Genomic DNA, 16288 nt, shown 5'->3' with positions numbered 1-16288 from the left:
GTTTCGAAACCGTGTATGTGTGTTCTATTGTGTTGATGGGTGTATTTGTTAGCAATTGAAGTGAAAATTCAATCTTTCTAAACCAGAAAAGTTGAGAAGAAATTCTGAATGTTTAAGGCTTAATTGGTTCAGGAATTGGTTGGATTCTATGTTTGTTTTTTTGAGGACTGATGAAGTTTAATTGGCGGCACACTTTCCTCAAAGTAACCAAGTTATTCAAGATTTTAGAAAAACCAAATTGAACTAAATCAGAATTTTCACAAATCAAGTTTGATTTTCGGCAAATTTGTCATTCCTTTTGGCCGAATCATGCACATTGGTGGATGAGTATTATCTTGATCTTTATCTTGATTGGTGGAATTGAATTTGTCCTTGACCACTTTGGCCTCATCTAATGCCGTAAATAACAATCATGGAAATTGGACTAGATAAAAAAATCAAGTAAGAATTTTTGTGGGCAACATAGGGTTTCGGCATACCTTTATTCATGGTTGGGTTTGATGTGCGAATGAGATTCATTACAATGGTTATCTCTTGATATGTTGGGCTCATCCGTTTGGTTGTTTAATATTATCTCGTGTTGCGGATAAAGATTGGATCAAGTCGAATTTCATCTAATTGCTTAGATTTTCTGGATCTAATAATAGTTGTCTCGTTATAGATAATCCTTTGCTTCGGATGTTCATCTCTAACTTAGGAGTTGGTTGTAACGATTATTTAATCTTATCCCTTATAATTTCATTTGAACTTGTTTGATTAGGGATAAGGTTAAGTTGGATCGAATGTCTATCCTTTTTTATGAGGATTATCTAAAATTGAATTTTCAATTTCTCAAATTAAAAATGGATTGAATTTCTTGGATGAGGAAAGGTGGATCCCCAATCTCATAATTTCGGCTACCCCTCTCTAATTTTCGAAATCCAAAATAAATTGACTCATTATTATTTTATTTTTGTTGTGCTTGTTTGTTATAAAATTTGCACATCTTTAAACAAACATGCCCATAATATATGCTCCCATATGTGCCTAGACCCATTGGAAAAAATAAATCACACGCCTTAGCCACGATCTCGTGAAATGGGATGGTGATTTAGTATAGAAATTCGTGTTCTGCCCTTTGGCAAAAGGGATGTTGTTTTTCTATACACATATCCGCATACTGGCTCGAATCTTCGAGGATGTAATGGATAAAATCTCGCTCTAGCCCGGATCTTTGGGAATGAGAGGATTTTCGGAAAAATAGGAAATTAAAAGGTATATTATTGGCATTTTTGTTTATTTTTGTTCAGATTTTTGATTGCTTTTGAGTGTTTTCTTTTATTACCTAAAATACCAAAAAATCATCCTCTGGGTGCATAATATATGGTGTTCATGTCACATTTTTTTTTCAATTAATTAATCATCAAATTCACATCAATTGGAAAGGCTTTTTTCATGAAGTCGGTACCGAAATGGCGTTAATTTTTTAGTGTAACCAAGTCCCCGGACTCATTCTCTCTGGTTTGTAGAGATAAAATAGTTCTCCCGCTATTTTATATAGGTTTCTAATCAACCTACCGTAAATGATTAGTGGCAGCTCCGATTAAATGTTTTCTCATGAATGAACCTAAGTTGCGATTCGGTAGGACTGGGGAGGGTTCGAATTAGGTTAGTTGATTTAATTAACTTGATAATCCGTTAGCCTAAATTTTAGGTCGTGACAAACATACATTTAAGTATAAATCTATCTAATATTGATTGAGTATAGAACAGACTGAGCAGCTTTAGGAAATCGAACCCGCATCATCGCCTTGGAAGTTTAGGGTTGCGGCCGACTCGATTCATTTATTAACCTCGCAACCACAATGCGCATACAGATAAATATCATTGCAATTAGGCTTAGGAAGCCATTTATTTCAATGTCCGGGCAAACCTGGGAAGTGGGTTTCTGTCTAATGCGAGATTGGAAATTAAATGTGCGTAATTGGAAAGAAAGTCTCCGAGATCAAAAGATCCGTTTGCTTTACGAAAAGTGAATGGTTTGAATTTAAAAAAAAAAATAATCGCTTGTATTATTTATCAAAATGAGCGAACGAAAAATATTTTTATCGATCATGAAAATGTTTAGAGATGAGTTATTTATTTCAAGCCACACAAACGATCATTTTTAAGAAGACATTTTTCAAAATCATTCATTTTCTGTGAAACAAACGGTTTCGTCTCTACGGTGTGTGAACTCTTTATCTTGCAATTGTGTTGTTATCTAACTTCAAAAGATTGATTTCTCAAGGAAGGCATAAATACATTCAAATATTATATATCAATCTGCACTCATGTGTGTAATATAAAATCAATCTTATAGGTTTGGAGTGGTCCTGGCGAGGCCATCAAAAGACCAAAAATGGGACTACACTATTACAGGATTTACAAATCCCCAGGAGTTAAAAACTTAAAACTACCGGGGATGCGAGGAACAACAGATTATAAACAAAGGGTTGGTGTTTGGGGAATTCAAGGCATGGTCCTCAACTTACCAATGCGATTCACCTCTTTCTTCGCCCCACAATCTGTCTGATTTCGCTTTAACAGGACGCCTCCCCCTCTTATTCTTTCCCAACATCGAAATGGTCAGCGGTTTTCATAGTTTATGGGGTTCTTTTGTCAGAATAAGATCAGGTTTTTGCAAGTAACATTGAGGGAAAAATTTTCGTTTTAACTCCCCCAACTTTGGAGTTAATACACGTTAAACTCCAAGCTCTTTTTTTTTTTTTTTTGTAAACATAGCATTTGATCCTTTCGAACTTGTTTTTTGTTATACCGGTTAACACTGTTAACCCCTTTCAGTTAGCTCGTGCTGCTCACATGATCTTCGAGGGGTATAACTTCCGACCAATTTGTCCTCCCAATTTTAGCTATTTGGCCTTCTTGTCACTGTACATCAATTGAATATACGATTCAGATACATTACACAAAACCAGAGTTTGTGCATGCATGTGTGTGTGCGTGTGTGTGGAGAGAGAGAGAGAGAAAGAGAGAGAGAGAAGAGGGAGGAAGGGAGGGAGGTGTGTTGGGTTTGTAGGCTGACCGGATTAAACATGTTTGGAGAAAGGAACCGCATTGAAAAACTTGCTGATCCACACTTCCCCATGGATGACTTTTTCCAAAACCACCGTATTAATTGTTTATAGATTTCAACCCTAAATCAAACCCTAAAAAAATCACACAAGAAAAATAATTTTTTTTTTCAAAGAGTTTTCTTAACGAGTGTCCAAAATTTTCATGTTTAACGAGAAAATATTCGATTTTTACAATACCAATTGTGCGTATTACTACAATAGTTGGTTTACTAAATGTTCATAAATCTCATTTTCTAATAAGGGTTTCCAGAGTTATTATTATTTTTTTTTTGGGTAAGGTTCCAGAGTTATTTTTATTTTAACAAAACTCCTTTTTAAAAACAGGAGTTTTAAAATGCTGAATACATGTCCTTGCTTGGAGGTGCAAGATGTGCGGTAAAACGTGCACTTCCCTATGACATTGCCGAGAACTTCAAGTAATTAACAACATTGTCATTAAAAGGGCTTCCTACTTTTTGCCACATAGTCTAATCGCAAACAAGATAATAATATTAAATTCTTTGCAAGAGTTCTTTAAACCATAATAAAGACAAGGGATGGAGACAACCCAAGGTAGAAAACAATAGGCAGGCACTAGCATGTAGACCTTCCATCTTATGTTTCACTTTCTCTTAAGCAATATTCTAAAAGTTGTCTTTGTTCTTAATTAATAGAGTCAACTGATCTCTTCTTCTTGAACACTATTACAGTCTATTTATCTGACAGAGAGGACTCTCAAGTCTCTTCTCGTTTTCCTTTTTTAGGGTTCTTCCTTGGGACCCGATTGCTTGAGGTGTCAAGATAATAGGGAAGACAACACACCCATGATCCCCATTGTCTTCCTCGTATCCTCTCTACCTGCCCCCAACCGCATGTTCTGCCCGAAAGAACAAACCTTCAACCTCTCCTTGGACTGCATTTAATGCTTTGTTTCCTCTCTTCAACTACAAATAAGACCATCCCCTTATTTGTATGCGAAGAAGGGACTCTTTGCATTTGTCATCTATATTTCCTGTACTGACAAGCCTTGGGCTTTCACAAACTTGCCCTACTCATCTTGTATTAGCATGTCAATCACATATTGCCTTCTCCTCTTCATCATCACCGGCCTTTCTTTGCATATATGTGATGGCCGACACCTCACGGACATGGACAAGACGCCGGTGAAGAGAGCTACCTCATCTAGCAAGGTTAGTGATGAGAATCATTACTGATGTTGTCGTCTAAGAAAGCTAATGATGTTTGAGATTTCTTCTAAGGTTGATCCAACCCAAAAAAAGATAGTTAATCTGCATACTACATGATGAAATGTCAAGTTTAAACTTTAAATGTTTGGTTTAGTACTTATGCAGTCGAATTTTAGGAGTTTGATATATCTTTATGCATGCATGAAACTCTTTCCTTGTTATACTTGTTTTAAGAGAAAAGTTATTTTTGGTTTTTCTGGAAAACCCTAAGAGATCGCACCTGAATAATTGCAGAGCGGCGGGAAGACAAGACTGGATTTGGTCAATATCACCTCAAATTTCAAGTCCATGCAAAGAAACAACAGATTCAATAATGAACGCAACAATGTGGAAACCCGGGTGGCCAAAAAGCCTGAAAGGGCTATAGTTCAGACGAGAACTACTCAGAAGCCGATGACGACGAGGGATGCGAAAGGAAAGATAAGAGGTCCATCTCATCATGGTCAAAATGTATCAGTTTCATGGCGCGTTCCTCGGAAGATACCTACTGAGAAACATCCCGGGCTAGATGCCGATTACTGCCCGCCGAAGACGCACCCACCATCTCACAATTGACCAATTTTTGGCTAGTTTGATGTCAAAACTCCAGGACCTTTATTCGCAATGTCACCAAGGAATCGCTGGATTTTGTCACTATAATGAGTATGTTACGTTGTTAATGAGCAGAGACGAGACCACATGAGTAAGCATTCAGGCTAGCTTATCGGCTAAGGGGTACGACTGTTTCTGCCATTAGGTATGTGTTGACTCTGTAAAATGTTAGATACAACACAAGCGTAGGGTTATTATTCATATATATTGACGAGTTTTTTTTTAATCACTTCCTATGAAGCCTGAAGGATTCCTCATGTTAGAAATTGCAGATGAAGTATGTCCAGATATCATGTATCTCTCGTCCTCTCGTTGCTTAATATAACTAATTCGATCCGCAAAACATAGAGTTTCTTTTTTTTTTTTTCTGGCTTCATATACATGCGTAAGATCAGATTGATTTCATTGCTGATGCACGAGGACCGATCTGATAGATAAAGCTCAAGTATGGATATCGCTTTTTTTTTTTTTGGGTTTCCCATTGGATCTTGTGAAGGTTTTACGGGTTTCTATGTTTCAAATGCATCATTAACCTAAATCTTTATTAATGTGTCTCTTTAGTTTATGTGTGAGGGTTTAATACGAACGATGGTATTAATACGAGTTGATATTATGCGACTCAATCTCATAAATCACGCATCAAAGTATGTGCGTTTGTACGTATGGATGTATGGATGTGCAGTGTGAGTTGCTTGAATAAGCTACCTTATGCAATCTCTTGAATAATGCTAGGTATTTACTATATCAAGTCACGTGTCAAATATTGAATCGGGTACAACTATGACTCATTTTTATTCAATTGTCTATTTATAACCTTCCTATCACTCAATCATATCAATTTTATCTGACCAAGCATCACTCACAATCTCTTAAAACATGCATGTAAAAATCCGATATGGGTGAAGAATTTGCATCTCTTAATGCAAGGTTGGTCCTGATTAGGAAGAGCCATTGCGAATCTCAACTCATTGGGAGGTTTACTTCTTTGATTCTTAGCTCCAGCCGTTCCTTTTTTTTTTTTTTTCCTTCTGTTTTTAGCACTCACTTCATTCGCTTTTCCTGTTTGGTCACCTACCCCTTGGAAAACATGAATAACATTGTGATTTAAGATGAACATCTTGGCTTCTTGATTAGGGTTTACTTAGCTGGAATGCATGCTTATTTGTAAGGTCTTGAATGCTTTTCCTACTTTGTTCCCTTCTTTGTCGATTTGGCTTCACTTAAAATTGTGCTTTGCTCCTTTTGTGTCAACACATTCTCCCTCAACATCCATGTACAACAGCTAGAAAATGTTGTCACCCATTGTGATCGATTCCCAATATGCTTGCTCGTGTTTATTGGCCATCAATGTTTTAGGAGCTTATGGGATAGAGATACCTCTAAATTTCAGGGGATAATCATATCCTCAATTTGTCCATTCTAGATAGTTGACATGTATGATGATTTAGATTAAGCCATATCCCGTATTCAGTAGAGTTCATTAAAACTGTTCTCATAGTTTTCTAAAGAATTATACAACCCTACCGATCAAAGCCCTAATTGGAAAATCCCTTTTTGTCCGCTCTCTAGCCTATAGCTCAACCTCTATTGTGCCCCAAAGCCTCTCTCAACCTCTGTCAATATCCGAGACACGGTCACTCGTTGTTGCCTCCGCCACCCCTCACCGTTGCTACCCATCTCTCTCTCTCTCTCTCTCTCTCGCCCCCCACCCCCGGCCGAGTGAAGGACGAGATCCGATTCTTGTGATGGTTTGTCGTGTGAATGGTTTAGGTAGGGGGTCGATTGTTCCAAGCGATCTACAGTCTAGATCACCAGAGGCTGGTGAGTTTCAATTTAGGAAGTGACCTTCGTTTGTAGCGCTGCATGCACGCTTAGACACACACACATAACGGGAGAGAGACCCTAAGGACGAATTGAGCGACAAGCTACGTCCGAAGCCATGACGCCACTAATGGCGAGCAGCATCTACTATCATGGATGTAGGTAGAGGAGTTACGGAACAAGAATAACAAGAACAATAAGAGAGAAAAAGAGCAAAAAATATCAATTCTAAAAATCCAGTGGGTTAACGTGTTTGTCGCCCGAAATTTTGCCCCTCATTTCCGAAAATCATCACGTTGGACCTAGGGTTGAGGGGACTTTATCAAAAGTTGATTGGAGTTACAAAACCCAGACCATGTTTTAAACCTCAAAACTGGATTACACTCGTCCGAACAAGACTTACACTTAAAACCCGAATCCGACAGTGAATTTGGATCAGTAGGACTAAAACAAGCATATTGACACCCATATCACCACCCCGATCGCAGTCATTTTTTGACCCCACAATATCAGTCGCCCTTATTCCGAAGCCGGGACGGTAGCCATTTCCTACTTTCGTTGTCCGTTCTGAAGCATCCCAACGCCGCAAAAATCGGGTCGAACGGATTCAGATGAAGGCGTGACCACCGTTCAAACTAGGATAAAAACCTTCCGAATCCGTACGATTTGACTTCAAAGTCATCGTTCTTTTGATCCTTCCTCCCCAAGTATCCCCTGTTCATCTCAAAATCTCGGCGAGCCGTGCATTTACGTCCCTAGGGCAAGACTTCTTCGACCGGTTCCCGATCCCACAACTTGAAGGCGTCTCTATCTCAATGACCTCTATCTGAATGAACTCTTTACTAGCAAACATCATTTGATAGTTTGAGCGAAGTACTTATTGAGTATGCGCTCTCAGCAAGACTTCCAACTCTAGGATAAAAGCTTTTCAAGAGTGAAATCGAAAAATGCATTCTTCCATATGGATGTCATATGCCCTGTAACGATTCTTGAGTAATTGGGACAAGACTTGCCTCTGGACATGCATTCATACTTTTTCAAGAGTAAACAAAATTGTTTCAATATTCGAATTTTGAGTCTCGATGTGTCACGTCTTGAGTCTTGATTTTCAAATTCGTTTCAGCTGCGTATGAACTTGTTTGCATGAGCATTTAAATCGAACTCTTCTAGATATTTGACATGCTGCATACATACATACATACATACATACATACATACTATGATGCTCGTAGATATTTGGCAAAATTGTTAGTTTCTCTTCTAACAATATATAGTCATCCAAGTTAGGGTACCACCTCGTCTTCATATGATAACTTCAGCTTTTATAAAAATCGGTAGTGATCTTACGAAGATTGAGAAAATTACTAAATTGGTCACAATCCTATTGTATAGATGCTAATTAAGTCCTAAACTTATCAAATTTTGCCAATTATGTCCTAAACCTTTGTGCGAAATTCTAGTATTGTTTTTCATGTCATTTTTTTTTTCCAGAAATCGGGTGTAGGACTGGTTAGACAATCTCTCCCACAAAATATTATTTAGTATAAGAGTAGGAGGGTTATAAGTTCAAATATTTGTAGACTTCTATTTTTTTTTTCCGATTATATATTTGTAAGCATTAGGTTTAGGTTAAAGTCTAGTTTATGCGGGAAAAAGAGTGTTACAATTACTAAATATTAAACTATGTATTCATCTAACATGACCTTAATAATTTTGGACTTTATTTTTGGCCAAAAACTTTAACGTTTTCATTTATCTAACGAGGCTAATTCTTGTGAAATATGATCAATTAATAAATTACTTTTCACCTGTGTATTAATAACACCCCACTTTCACCAGTATGGAACAAACCGTCGAGCCGGTGGAAGCGGCGGGAAATTCATATTGTATAAGGATACATGCGATTGAACCGACATTCTAGTATCCCAATGTTTCTCAATTAAATGAAAAAAAAAAACATAAAATATCGATCGAAGCAACGAAACAAAAACCCTAAATTCCACAAATGCCGCATTTCCGAGGGTGATTCAGTGGATGATATTGCACGCCACCTTATTTTCCCGCACCACCCAATTGATCATCTTTGTATGTATATCTCCAAAGTCCAAGCACATATTATTATTATTATTGTTGTTGTTGTTGTTGTTGTTGTTGTTGTTGTTGTTGGGATTTCTTCACGACCACGAATTGCAATTTGTCAACTAGAGGGGAATAGTGGGCTTTCACCTGAGCTTTGCATTTATATATACATAAGTCTCCTATGGTTTAATTTGGAAATTACAATGCCCGATAGAAATGGAGAGATTATTCGGGGCCGTCTCCTAGGAACTTGATCACCTCGTAATGGTCTTAGCCCTGGTTTGACCGTATGGCATATATATTGAGTTGGATCGAGAGAGACTAGACAGGGGTGGTCATTGTTCTTAGGTGACCATTGTCGTGGAGGCAACACCAGGAACTATGACCATGACGATGGTGATCATCCGCGATGGCCATGATTGTTCCTCTCCTCCCCTATTCCCTCCTCATGATTAGGATTAGCTTTCCGGCAACTTATGAAAATTAATCAGAGTTTATGTGCGTCATCACACGGATGATGTGAAAATTAGGGTTTTTGTTCTTGCAGCCAAACACGGGAGACCATTTTTAGCTCGCGCATATAGACTAGTCGCGCTACATGCATACTCTTAAGCAATTTATGTTTATACCCTCAATTTCCTTTCCATAACTCCTTTTTGTGGCCCTTTGATCTCTCTCCAATTCAATGCAAGGGCAAATTTGAATGAGTACCCATAAAAATTTTAGCCGATTTTCCTTTTCAGGCTCCGTTTGTTCCGTGCAAAATAAATAATTTAGAAATTTTTTTCTCAAAATAATTACTTAAAATAATTATTCAATATATTTTTTTTCATTATTGAAAATAATATATATTTAAATATTTTCACGGACAATGAAAATATTTATCGTTCATTAATTTTAGGTGCCAAATATTTTCGATATTAAACTGCAAGGCCCCAAGTTGTTTTCTCTTTGGTTTTGGCTAGTCCCCCAACAACTTTTAGCAATTGAACCCCTCCTCGAATCCCTTAGAAAGCTTAGGACAAAAAAAAAAAAAAAGAATCCCTTAGAAAGTTCGAATGCATGCCGCCAAAAATCACTTCTTTGGATTCAAATCACCCCCGAGCGAGAGAGAGAGAGAGAGAGAGATGGAGGTGAAGAATGCCGGGGCTTCGCTGGACTCACTCATCGCCGCCTTCAACAATCGAGTGGCCGATCTTCAGGAGCTCGTCATCGCTCGAAACAGTGAGTCCCAAACTCGATCCCTGTCCTCAATCGAACTCAATCTCGATTTGTGATTCCTCTCGTGCTGCTCCGATTGGTCGGACAGTGTATCCGGGGACCAGCATCACCGATCTGTCGGCGGTCGACGCCGCCTTGAAGGCCATGGAGCTTCAGGTGCAGGCCATCAAGGACCGGCTGCGCGACGAGACCGAAGCCATCCCTAAAGCCAAAGTAGGTCTCCTCTCATTTTCCCCTTTGAAAAGCGTCCGTTAATCGGGAAATTAGTCTCGATCTGGAATTTTGGTTACTTGTTAAATTTAGGTCTGTTAGGGATTGTTTTTTCCTTCCTCCTGCTAATTTATGATTGGCGAGATGATTGCTTCGGTGGAAATGTATAAAGGTGTCCTGATAGGGGGTAGAAACGTTGTTCTTGAAGTCCAAAATACATTTCTCAATCGTAAAGTTTCTTTCTTTAATTGTGGTTCTCAAGTGCTTACATTCTGGTTTAAGGAAACTGGGATGCTACCAATTCTGTCGTGTCTAAATCCTTCTATTAAATTTGGGGGAACAACTCTTCTTTTTGAGTTGTTTTTGGCTGAGATATAGTATGGCAAAAGGATGAGACTGAAAGGAACATTATTTGCCAGCATTTGAATATTCAGATGTTCATTTTCTTCCTTCTATATTAATTTGCTCATATCTCTCCATTGCATCCAGAAAAAGTTGAACTGCTGGAGGATCTGTGATTCTTTCCCTTCCTTTTACCCCCATTGTCCATCTCATTACATCATGGCTTTAACTGCAGAAGCTTATTGAGGCATCACTAAGGCAGAAGAAGAAATTGCAGAGTTTATCTATCCATGTTCCCTCTCTTGTGCCGGAAAAAATGACGACGTTAAATGCAGATACGATTAGCTGGTGGTTAAATAAAATGTGTTTTGTATAAAGATCTTTAGATTTATGATGGCGTTTGCAGTTCTCACTTGCTTTTGTTCACAGCGGGCTGCATGATGCTGGTAACCAACATCCTGTTGTTGGGAATTTGAAGCTTGAGGGAGAGCCTGTCACAATACCCAAGGTAAATGCAACAATGTGCTGAAAGATCGTGGAAAAAGGCCGATTAAAGTGAAAAGCTATTACTCAGTAAATTAGGCGAGGCTTGTAGGCTAGAGTGTGCTCATTTGGTACATGGTATGCTGATGTCTGAACTAACTTGCAGAGCATTAGAAATCTCATTTTGTCCATATTAACTTCTCGTGACATTCCAGTTAAAAACTTAGCAGATTATCTGGCATGTTCTGTTGGATTCAAGCATGCTTTTCATACATTAATGACAATAATGATTGGAAGGGCCGCCATATGAATGTTTAAAATAGTAGTAAAAAAGTTCCTCCAGGTGATCTTGGTAACACCTTCTGTATATATATGCAACATTTTAACGGTCTCTCTACATCAAGGGTAACAACCGATGACGTGATGGTGAGGTTTTCAATTGCATGCATTTTGAACTGGCTGCGGACAGCCTCATAAATTCAAAGCAAAGAGATGCCAAAACCCAACTTGCAACCCCACTTTGAAATTGATGGAATTACTGAATCAAGCTAATAAAATAGAAGTGCTTTCATTGAATGATGCATTGTTAGCAGATAAATGACCTTATACATTCGAGAACTCTTCACAGTACTTTCCACATAACTACAATGTTAAAAGTCTGCAATCTACTGTTCTTGTTTTGATGGGTTTTAAATTCTACCGATATTAGTGAAATTTTAGGTTCTTTTATTCTTAAAATAGCCTGATGGCACAATCATTCTTCATTATGTTGCTCCACTGTAATCATCTTTGAAAATGACTTGATGGGTTTCTTTTTCATTTTCTCCAGTTAGTTCTCGTTGCAATAAATGTCATTTACCATGTGCAAGGCACTTCTGACAATCACCCTTTATAAATTGGCATTTTTCCAGGAGAAAAAGGGACAAGTTTCTCCACTGCTGTGGTTCATTTCGGCAGATGAATTGGATTCACTGTCATCGTAAGTAGCTTCCAATCTATTGCTATTTTAGGTTTGCTATTACAGGGGTCTTGTTTCAGTGTCATTTGGCAGTGTCATTTGGCCGCGTCATTTGGCCATTGCAGTTGCTTATAAAGGCATAGAGTATAACCGCAAAGCACTGGTTATAGATAGTATACACCTTAATGACAGAAAGGACTATTATTCAGAGAAGTCAGGTCCATTTGTGAATTTCAGCCAACTATCGCCAAATCTTAGCTTGAATATTCAGGAAGAGTCACTGCACCTACGTCGCGCTCTTCTTGTTAGCCTGTTTCTTCTTACTGGCTAAATGATTGGGAAAGGGGACTACAATGAGTAATGTAACTAGTCTCATTTTCAAAGATTCCTTTTTACTCATAGATGATTAAAATACCCAACTTTTCTCTTTAATTGCAGATACATGAGAGGAAGACTCACATTAGAGAAGGTCAATGCAGCTATTAATGACATGGCTGCTTATGCTGAGGCAAATGCACAACTTATTCTGGCCCCAAAAAAGAAGGTTTACTTACTTGTGACTCTCGTATTGCGGTGTCTGATATCGACTTATAGTATCACTGATGATTTTTTGTTGTTGTCAAGGTGCAAGAAAGTCTTTGGGAGAAGGCACTGGTAAGTATACTTCACTGGACAGAATGCATAAACCACCTCAACTATCTGCTCTCACTGCGGTTGACCCTTGTATCTGTCAGAGTTGAAATTAACCTTCCTGACTTGTTTCTAGCGGTTGCTTTAGAACACACGATTTGAGATTAGAACAGTGTCTAACATGAAGTACGGGCTATGGTTGAGCATACTGACGATTCATCAAATTTGCGGACAGTGTCATTTTTTATCTTTAGTTCTCTTTATTCTCATTCATCATGCAGGAACTCAGAGACATTGCAATGATAGAAGGCATAAAAGGAAAACATTTCTTTCTTGAGTCTGACATAAGAGGACCAAATCTGAAGCTTGACAACACAGGGAAAGCGATACTGACTGTGAGTAACCATCTTCTGTTTTTCCACCTAAAAAATTCCTTGTTTAAGGTCTTTGACTATGTGCATGCTTGTACCTAGTCCATCTGAAATCGGGTGAACTTGGATCTCCTAATTTGGGTTTTGATCATTACCTATTTGACATGGATTGACCTAGTATTTGCGTCTTTGGCTGGTGTGATGTTTTTGGGGGTTCCATGTTTGAAGTGTGACAGCTTCTGTGCACCTCAAACAAAATAAATCCTGACTTTTGGAAATTGGAGTATAGTTGAACATTACGTACTTTTGGCATAACTTCAGAAGAGGGATGCATAAGGCTTTCTAGTTATGTTTGTGGGGAACCTGCAATAGCTTGAGTGTTTATTGCCAGAATCATTAATTCTTATGAGTTACTGGGCTTCCATGGAGGAACATATTGTTAGAGACGGTACTAGTAAACTCTTAGAACATTTTGGTTGCTGCATAAAATGGTAGTTGCCATTAATCATCTGCCGCTTCAGCATCAGTCCAATGTGTGGCCAAGCACCATTAGCAGAAGTATAATTGATTACTCAATGTCCATACAGAGCAAAAGCGTCTCTCCCCAAATTGGTTGTCTGTTATTAATTTTGCTCATGAAATGCATTGGTTTTTTGGGTCTAGCTCACATAGATGTGCCAGCCTTTTTTTTTTCGTGTCATAGGCTGAAATTCTCATGGGGTTGTCAATAAAGTTATGTTTACTCATGAATGGCCTTTTAGTTCAGTGAAACTATCATCCTCGTGCATTTCATTCTTGTAGGTTCTTCGGCACCTTGGTCGGATAAGTGAGATTAGGAGTGGTCATAACCGTGTTATTATATTACTGAAGCCTCATTGAAGGTTACTGCATGGCCAACCTGATGATCAATTGCTCGTCCCTCTTCATCTAATGTTAGTTATTCTCTTCCTCTGTACACCGTGGGTTCTTGTTCCTGAAATTTCCTGCTGTGTACAGAGAACATGATTTGACGGTTTTTATCAAGATAAGTTCTGTGTCTCTCGTTTTTTCCCTAGTTATGTCCCTGCTCTTGGAGCCGGCTTTCCTGCTTTCTTGTGAACTGTTATTTTTATTATTCATTGTTGGGAATGATTGGACCTCACACATGTAGCTTTGAAAAATGAAAGGGTACCCGGGCATTGAAATTTTCTCGTTAATCTGTTGCATCAAGTTGACACCGACTTTGCTTAGATGCCAGTTGATAAACCTGTTAGCGCTAGAATATAGGAATTTTCTTTCTTCTTTATGAAGCTGAGCCAAGATGACGAGTTACAAGCAATCCTAGGGCCTTCCTTAATTGCAGTCCTTGGATGTCTGATTTCCACTGAAATGGCTTCTCAAACTGTCACGACTGCCGCTATCCTCCTCGTCAACCTCCTCTTCTTCACTATGGTGAGCTCGACTCATGTTCCCTGCCTGCCGCTGCCTCCAAAGACACCCAAACACCCATCACCACCATCCCTGGCTGCTGCCGCTTGCCCGAAGGACACCCTCAAGCTTGGGGTGTGCGCCAACTTGCTGAACGACTTGTTGTACCTTGTTGTGGGGACCCCACCAAAGACTCCTTGCTGCAGTCTCATCGAAGGGCTCGCAGACCTCGAGGCTGTGGTCTGCCTCTGCACTGCCATCAATGCCAACATCTTGGGGATCAACCTTAACGTTCCCATTTCTCTGAGCTTGCTCCTGAACTACTGTGGGAAGGGTGTCCCAAAAGGCTTCCCATGTGCTTAGAGCACATTGTTCTCGCTCCCGCCACTTTTGGTTTTCCTTCTTCTCTTCAGTTGTGTCTGGTCATCGTTTCGTTCATTCTCGTCCATCTTGATTGGAATAAGATTATCACCTTCTTTAGCAGCTGGGTGATTCGTTGATCGAAATGGAATATGATTTCATCCATCAATACAACCTCAATAAAGATACATTGTTGCTCGTGTTACTCTGGTGCTAGTTTTTCTTTGTTCCATTTCCTTTTCATTTAGCATATGAGGAGTCGTAGCACAAACTTGTCCTAGCTGCTTGAGACGACTGGACTTGCCTGCTCTTCCTGTCTTCGAGCAATATGCCTATTATCTTTGGAATTATAATATGTATACATATGTGCACGCGCACACATCAATGGTCCGATACATTCACTTGGAGAGATCGCCAAGAGGGAGCCTAAGTTCGAGCTCGTTAGTATATCTAGTTGGATCCATCTTTATTCAAAATCTTAAACCAATGAGTTATGAACAAATTAAGATATATTGATTGCTCAAATTCTCTGATGTGGGATTTATCTAACACAACTTACACAAGCATCTCAACAAGAAGAGACGATGGCCATGAATCATCAGGCCACTCCTCATCCACTATGAAACAACGAGAAATCTCCTTGGCCACAATTTGAATAGCCAACCTCTCTCTATGTGAGCGTGTGATGGCCAGTCTGTCTCTCCTATAAAGATCTTGCTACAACTCCATTTCATGGCCAAACAAGCACCACTAGTCTTACTAACTTATCCTCTAGTGCTGTACTGTCTATAAAAACCAACATGATTGATTGAACCTCTCCCACACTCGCTACATTCACACTTTTCCCATAGCATTCACCTTGTTTCATTTCTTGAAGATGGCTCCCAAGTGTCTTAGGACTCCGGTAACCATTGTGGTTCTGCTCAGCATCATCTCCTTCCCTTGCGTCTCGTCCGACAACCTCCCGTGCCCGCCAAAAGTCCCGTCGCCTTCTCTGCCGCCAGCCCCGAAAGGGCCCGGGAAGTGCCCCAAAGACACGCTGAAGTTCGGGGTCTGCGGAAGCTGGCTCGGACTGGTCACCGAGAACATCGGCGCCAAACCCAGCAAGGAATGCTGCACCCTCGTGGCGGGGCTTGCTGATCTCGAAGCTGCATTATGCTTGTGCACTGCAATCAAGGCTAACGTGCTGGGCCTCGTGAAGATCAAAGTTCCGGTCGCTCTCAGCTTGCTTGTGAATGGTTGTGAGAAAAAGGTTCCCCAAGGATTTCTGTGTGCTTGAAATTGAGGTTTAGCTGCGTGCGATTTGCTCTTCAGAACGTTAGTGAAGTTCTCGTTCAAATGAAATGAAGAATCTTCATTTAGGAGACTGATCAAGTGCATTGATGGTATTTTATGAAAGAAACTTGGTGGTATCATGATTTTAAATCTTGATGGTAAACTCGTGAGCTAGACAACTTGTCTGTACTATTTGTC

At 39.4% G+C, this 16288-nt stretch overlaps 3 protein-coding genes across 5 annotated transcripts; all 3 read left to right on the top strand.

The window, feature by feature from the left end:
* The first annotated feature begins 9897 nt into the window (after positions 1 to 9897).
* LOC115744462 (spindle and kinetochore-associated protein 1 homolog) lies at positions 9898 to 14244 on the top strand. Of its 3 annotated transcripts, none has more exons than XM_030679665.2 (9): positions 9898 to 10057; positions 10143 to 10267; positions 10842 to 10969; positions 11036 to 11114; positions 12001 to 12068; positions 12486 to 12591; positions 12672 to 12701; positions 12959 to 13094; positions 13151 to 13840. In XM_030679665.2, the coding sequence occupies exons 1-9, from the start codon at positions 9961 to 9963 to the stop codon at positions 13219 to 13221; spliced, it is 840 nt and encodes a 279-aa protein (XP_030535525.1). In that variant the 5' UTR covers positions 9898 to 9960; the 3' UTR covers positions 13222 to 13840. The 3 variants fall into 3 exon arrangements, with proteins under 3 accessions (XP_030535525.1, XP_030535526.1, XP_030535527.1); XM_030679666.2 differs by having other exon boundaries at positions 9901 to 10057; positions 10842 to 10954; positions 13151 to 13838; XM_030679667.2 differs by lacking the exon at positions 13151 to 13840 and adding an exon at positions 13850 to 14244 and having other exon boundaries at positions 9904 to 10057; positions 10842 to 10954; positions 12959 to 13072.
* A 101-nt stretch (positions 14245 to 14345) lies between these two features.
* On the top strand, positions 14346 to 15020 carry LOC115744464 (14 kDa proline-rich protein DC2.15-like). The gene has a single exon (XM_030679671.2). It carries the CDS (start codon positions 14417 to 14419, stop codon positions 14816 to 14818), a length of 402 nt encoding a protein of 133 aa, XP_030535531.1. The 5' UTR covers positions 14346 to 14416; the 3' UTR covers positions 14819 to 15020.
* A 541-nt stretch (positions 15021 to 15561) lies between these two features.
* Positions 15562 to 16240, top strand: LOC115744465 (putative lipid-binding protein At4g00165). The gene has a single exon (XM_030679672.1). The coding sequence runs from the start codon at positions 15693 to 15695 to the stop codon at positions 16092 to 16094; it is 402 nt and encodes a 133-aa protein (XP_030535532.1). The 5' UTR covers positions 15562 to 15692; the 3' UTR covers positions 16095 to 16240.
* Positions 16241 to 16288: the final 48 nt, after the last annotated feature.

Source organism: Rhodamnia argentea, chromosome 9, assembly GCF_020921035.1.
Source record: "Rhodamnia argentea isolate NSW1041297 chromosome 9, ASM2092103v1, whole genome shotgun sequence".
NCBI lineage: Eukaryota > Viridiplantae > Streptophyta > Magnoliopsida > Myrtales > Myrtaceae > Rhodamnia > Rhodamnia argentea.
Note: the sequence above shows the minus strand (reverse complement) of the source record. Positions and strands in the feature narration are given on the sequence as shown.

Bases quoted from the DNA above. Each gene is read 5' to 3' on its own strand.
- LOC115744464 (XM_030679671.2), top strand. From the start codon at position 14,417: ATGGCTTCTCAAACTGTCACGACTGCCGCTATCCTCCTCGTCAACCTC.
- LOC115744462 (XM_030679665.2), top strand. From the start codon at position 9,961: ATGGAGGTGAAGAATGCCGGGGCTTCGCTGGACTCACTCATCGCCGCC. The intron at 10,268-10,841 runs GTAGGTCTCCTC...CTTTAACTGCAG, and splicing joins AAGCCATCCCTAAAGCCAAA to AAGCTTATTGAGGCATCACT. The intron at 13,095-13,150 runs TCCACCTAAAAA...GCTTGTACCTAG, and splicing joins GAGTAACCATCTTCTGTTTT to TCCATCTGAAATCGGGTGAA.
- LOC115744465 (XM_030679672.1), top strand. From the start codon at position 15,693: ATGGCTCCCAAGTGTCTTAGGACTCCGGTAACCATTGTGGTTCTGCTC.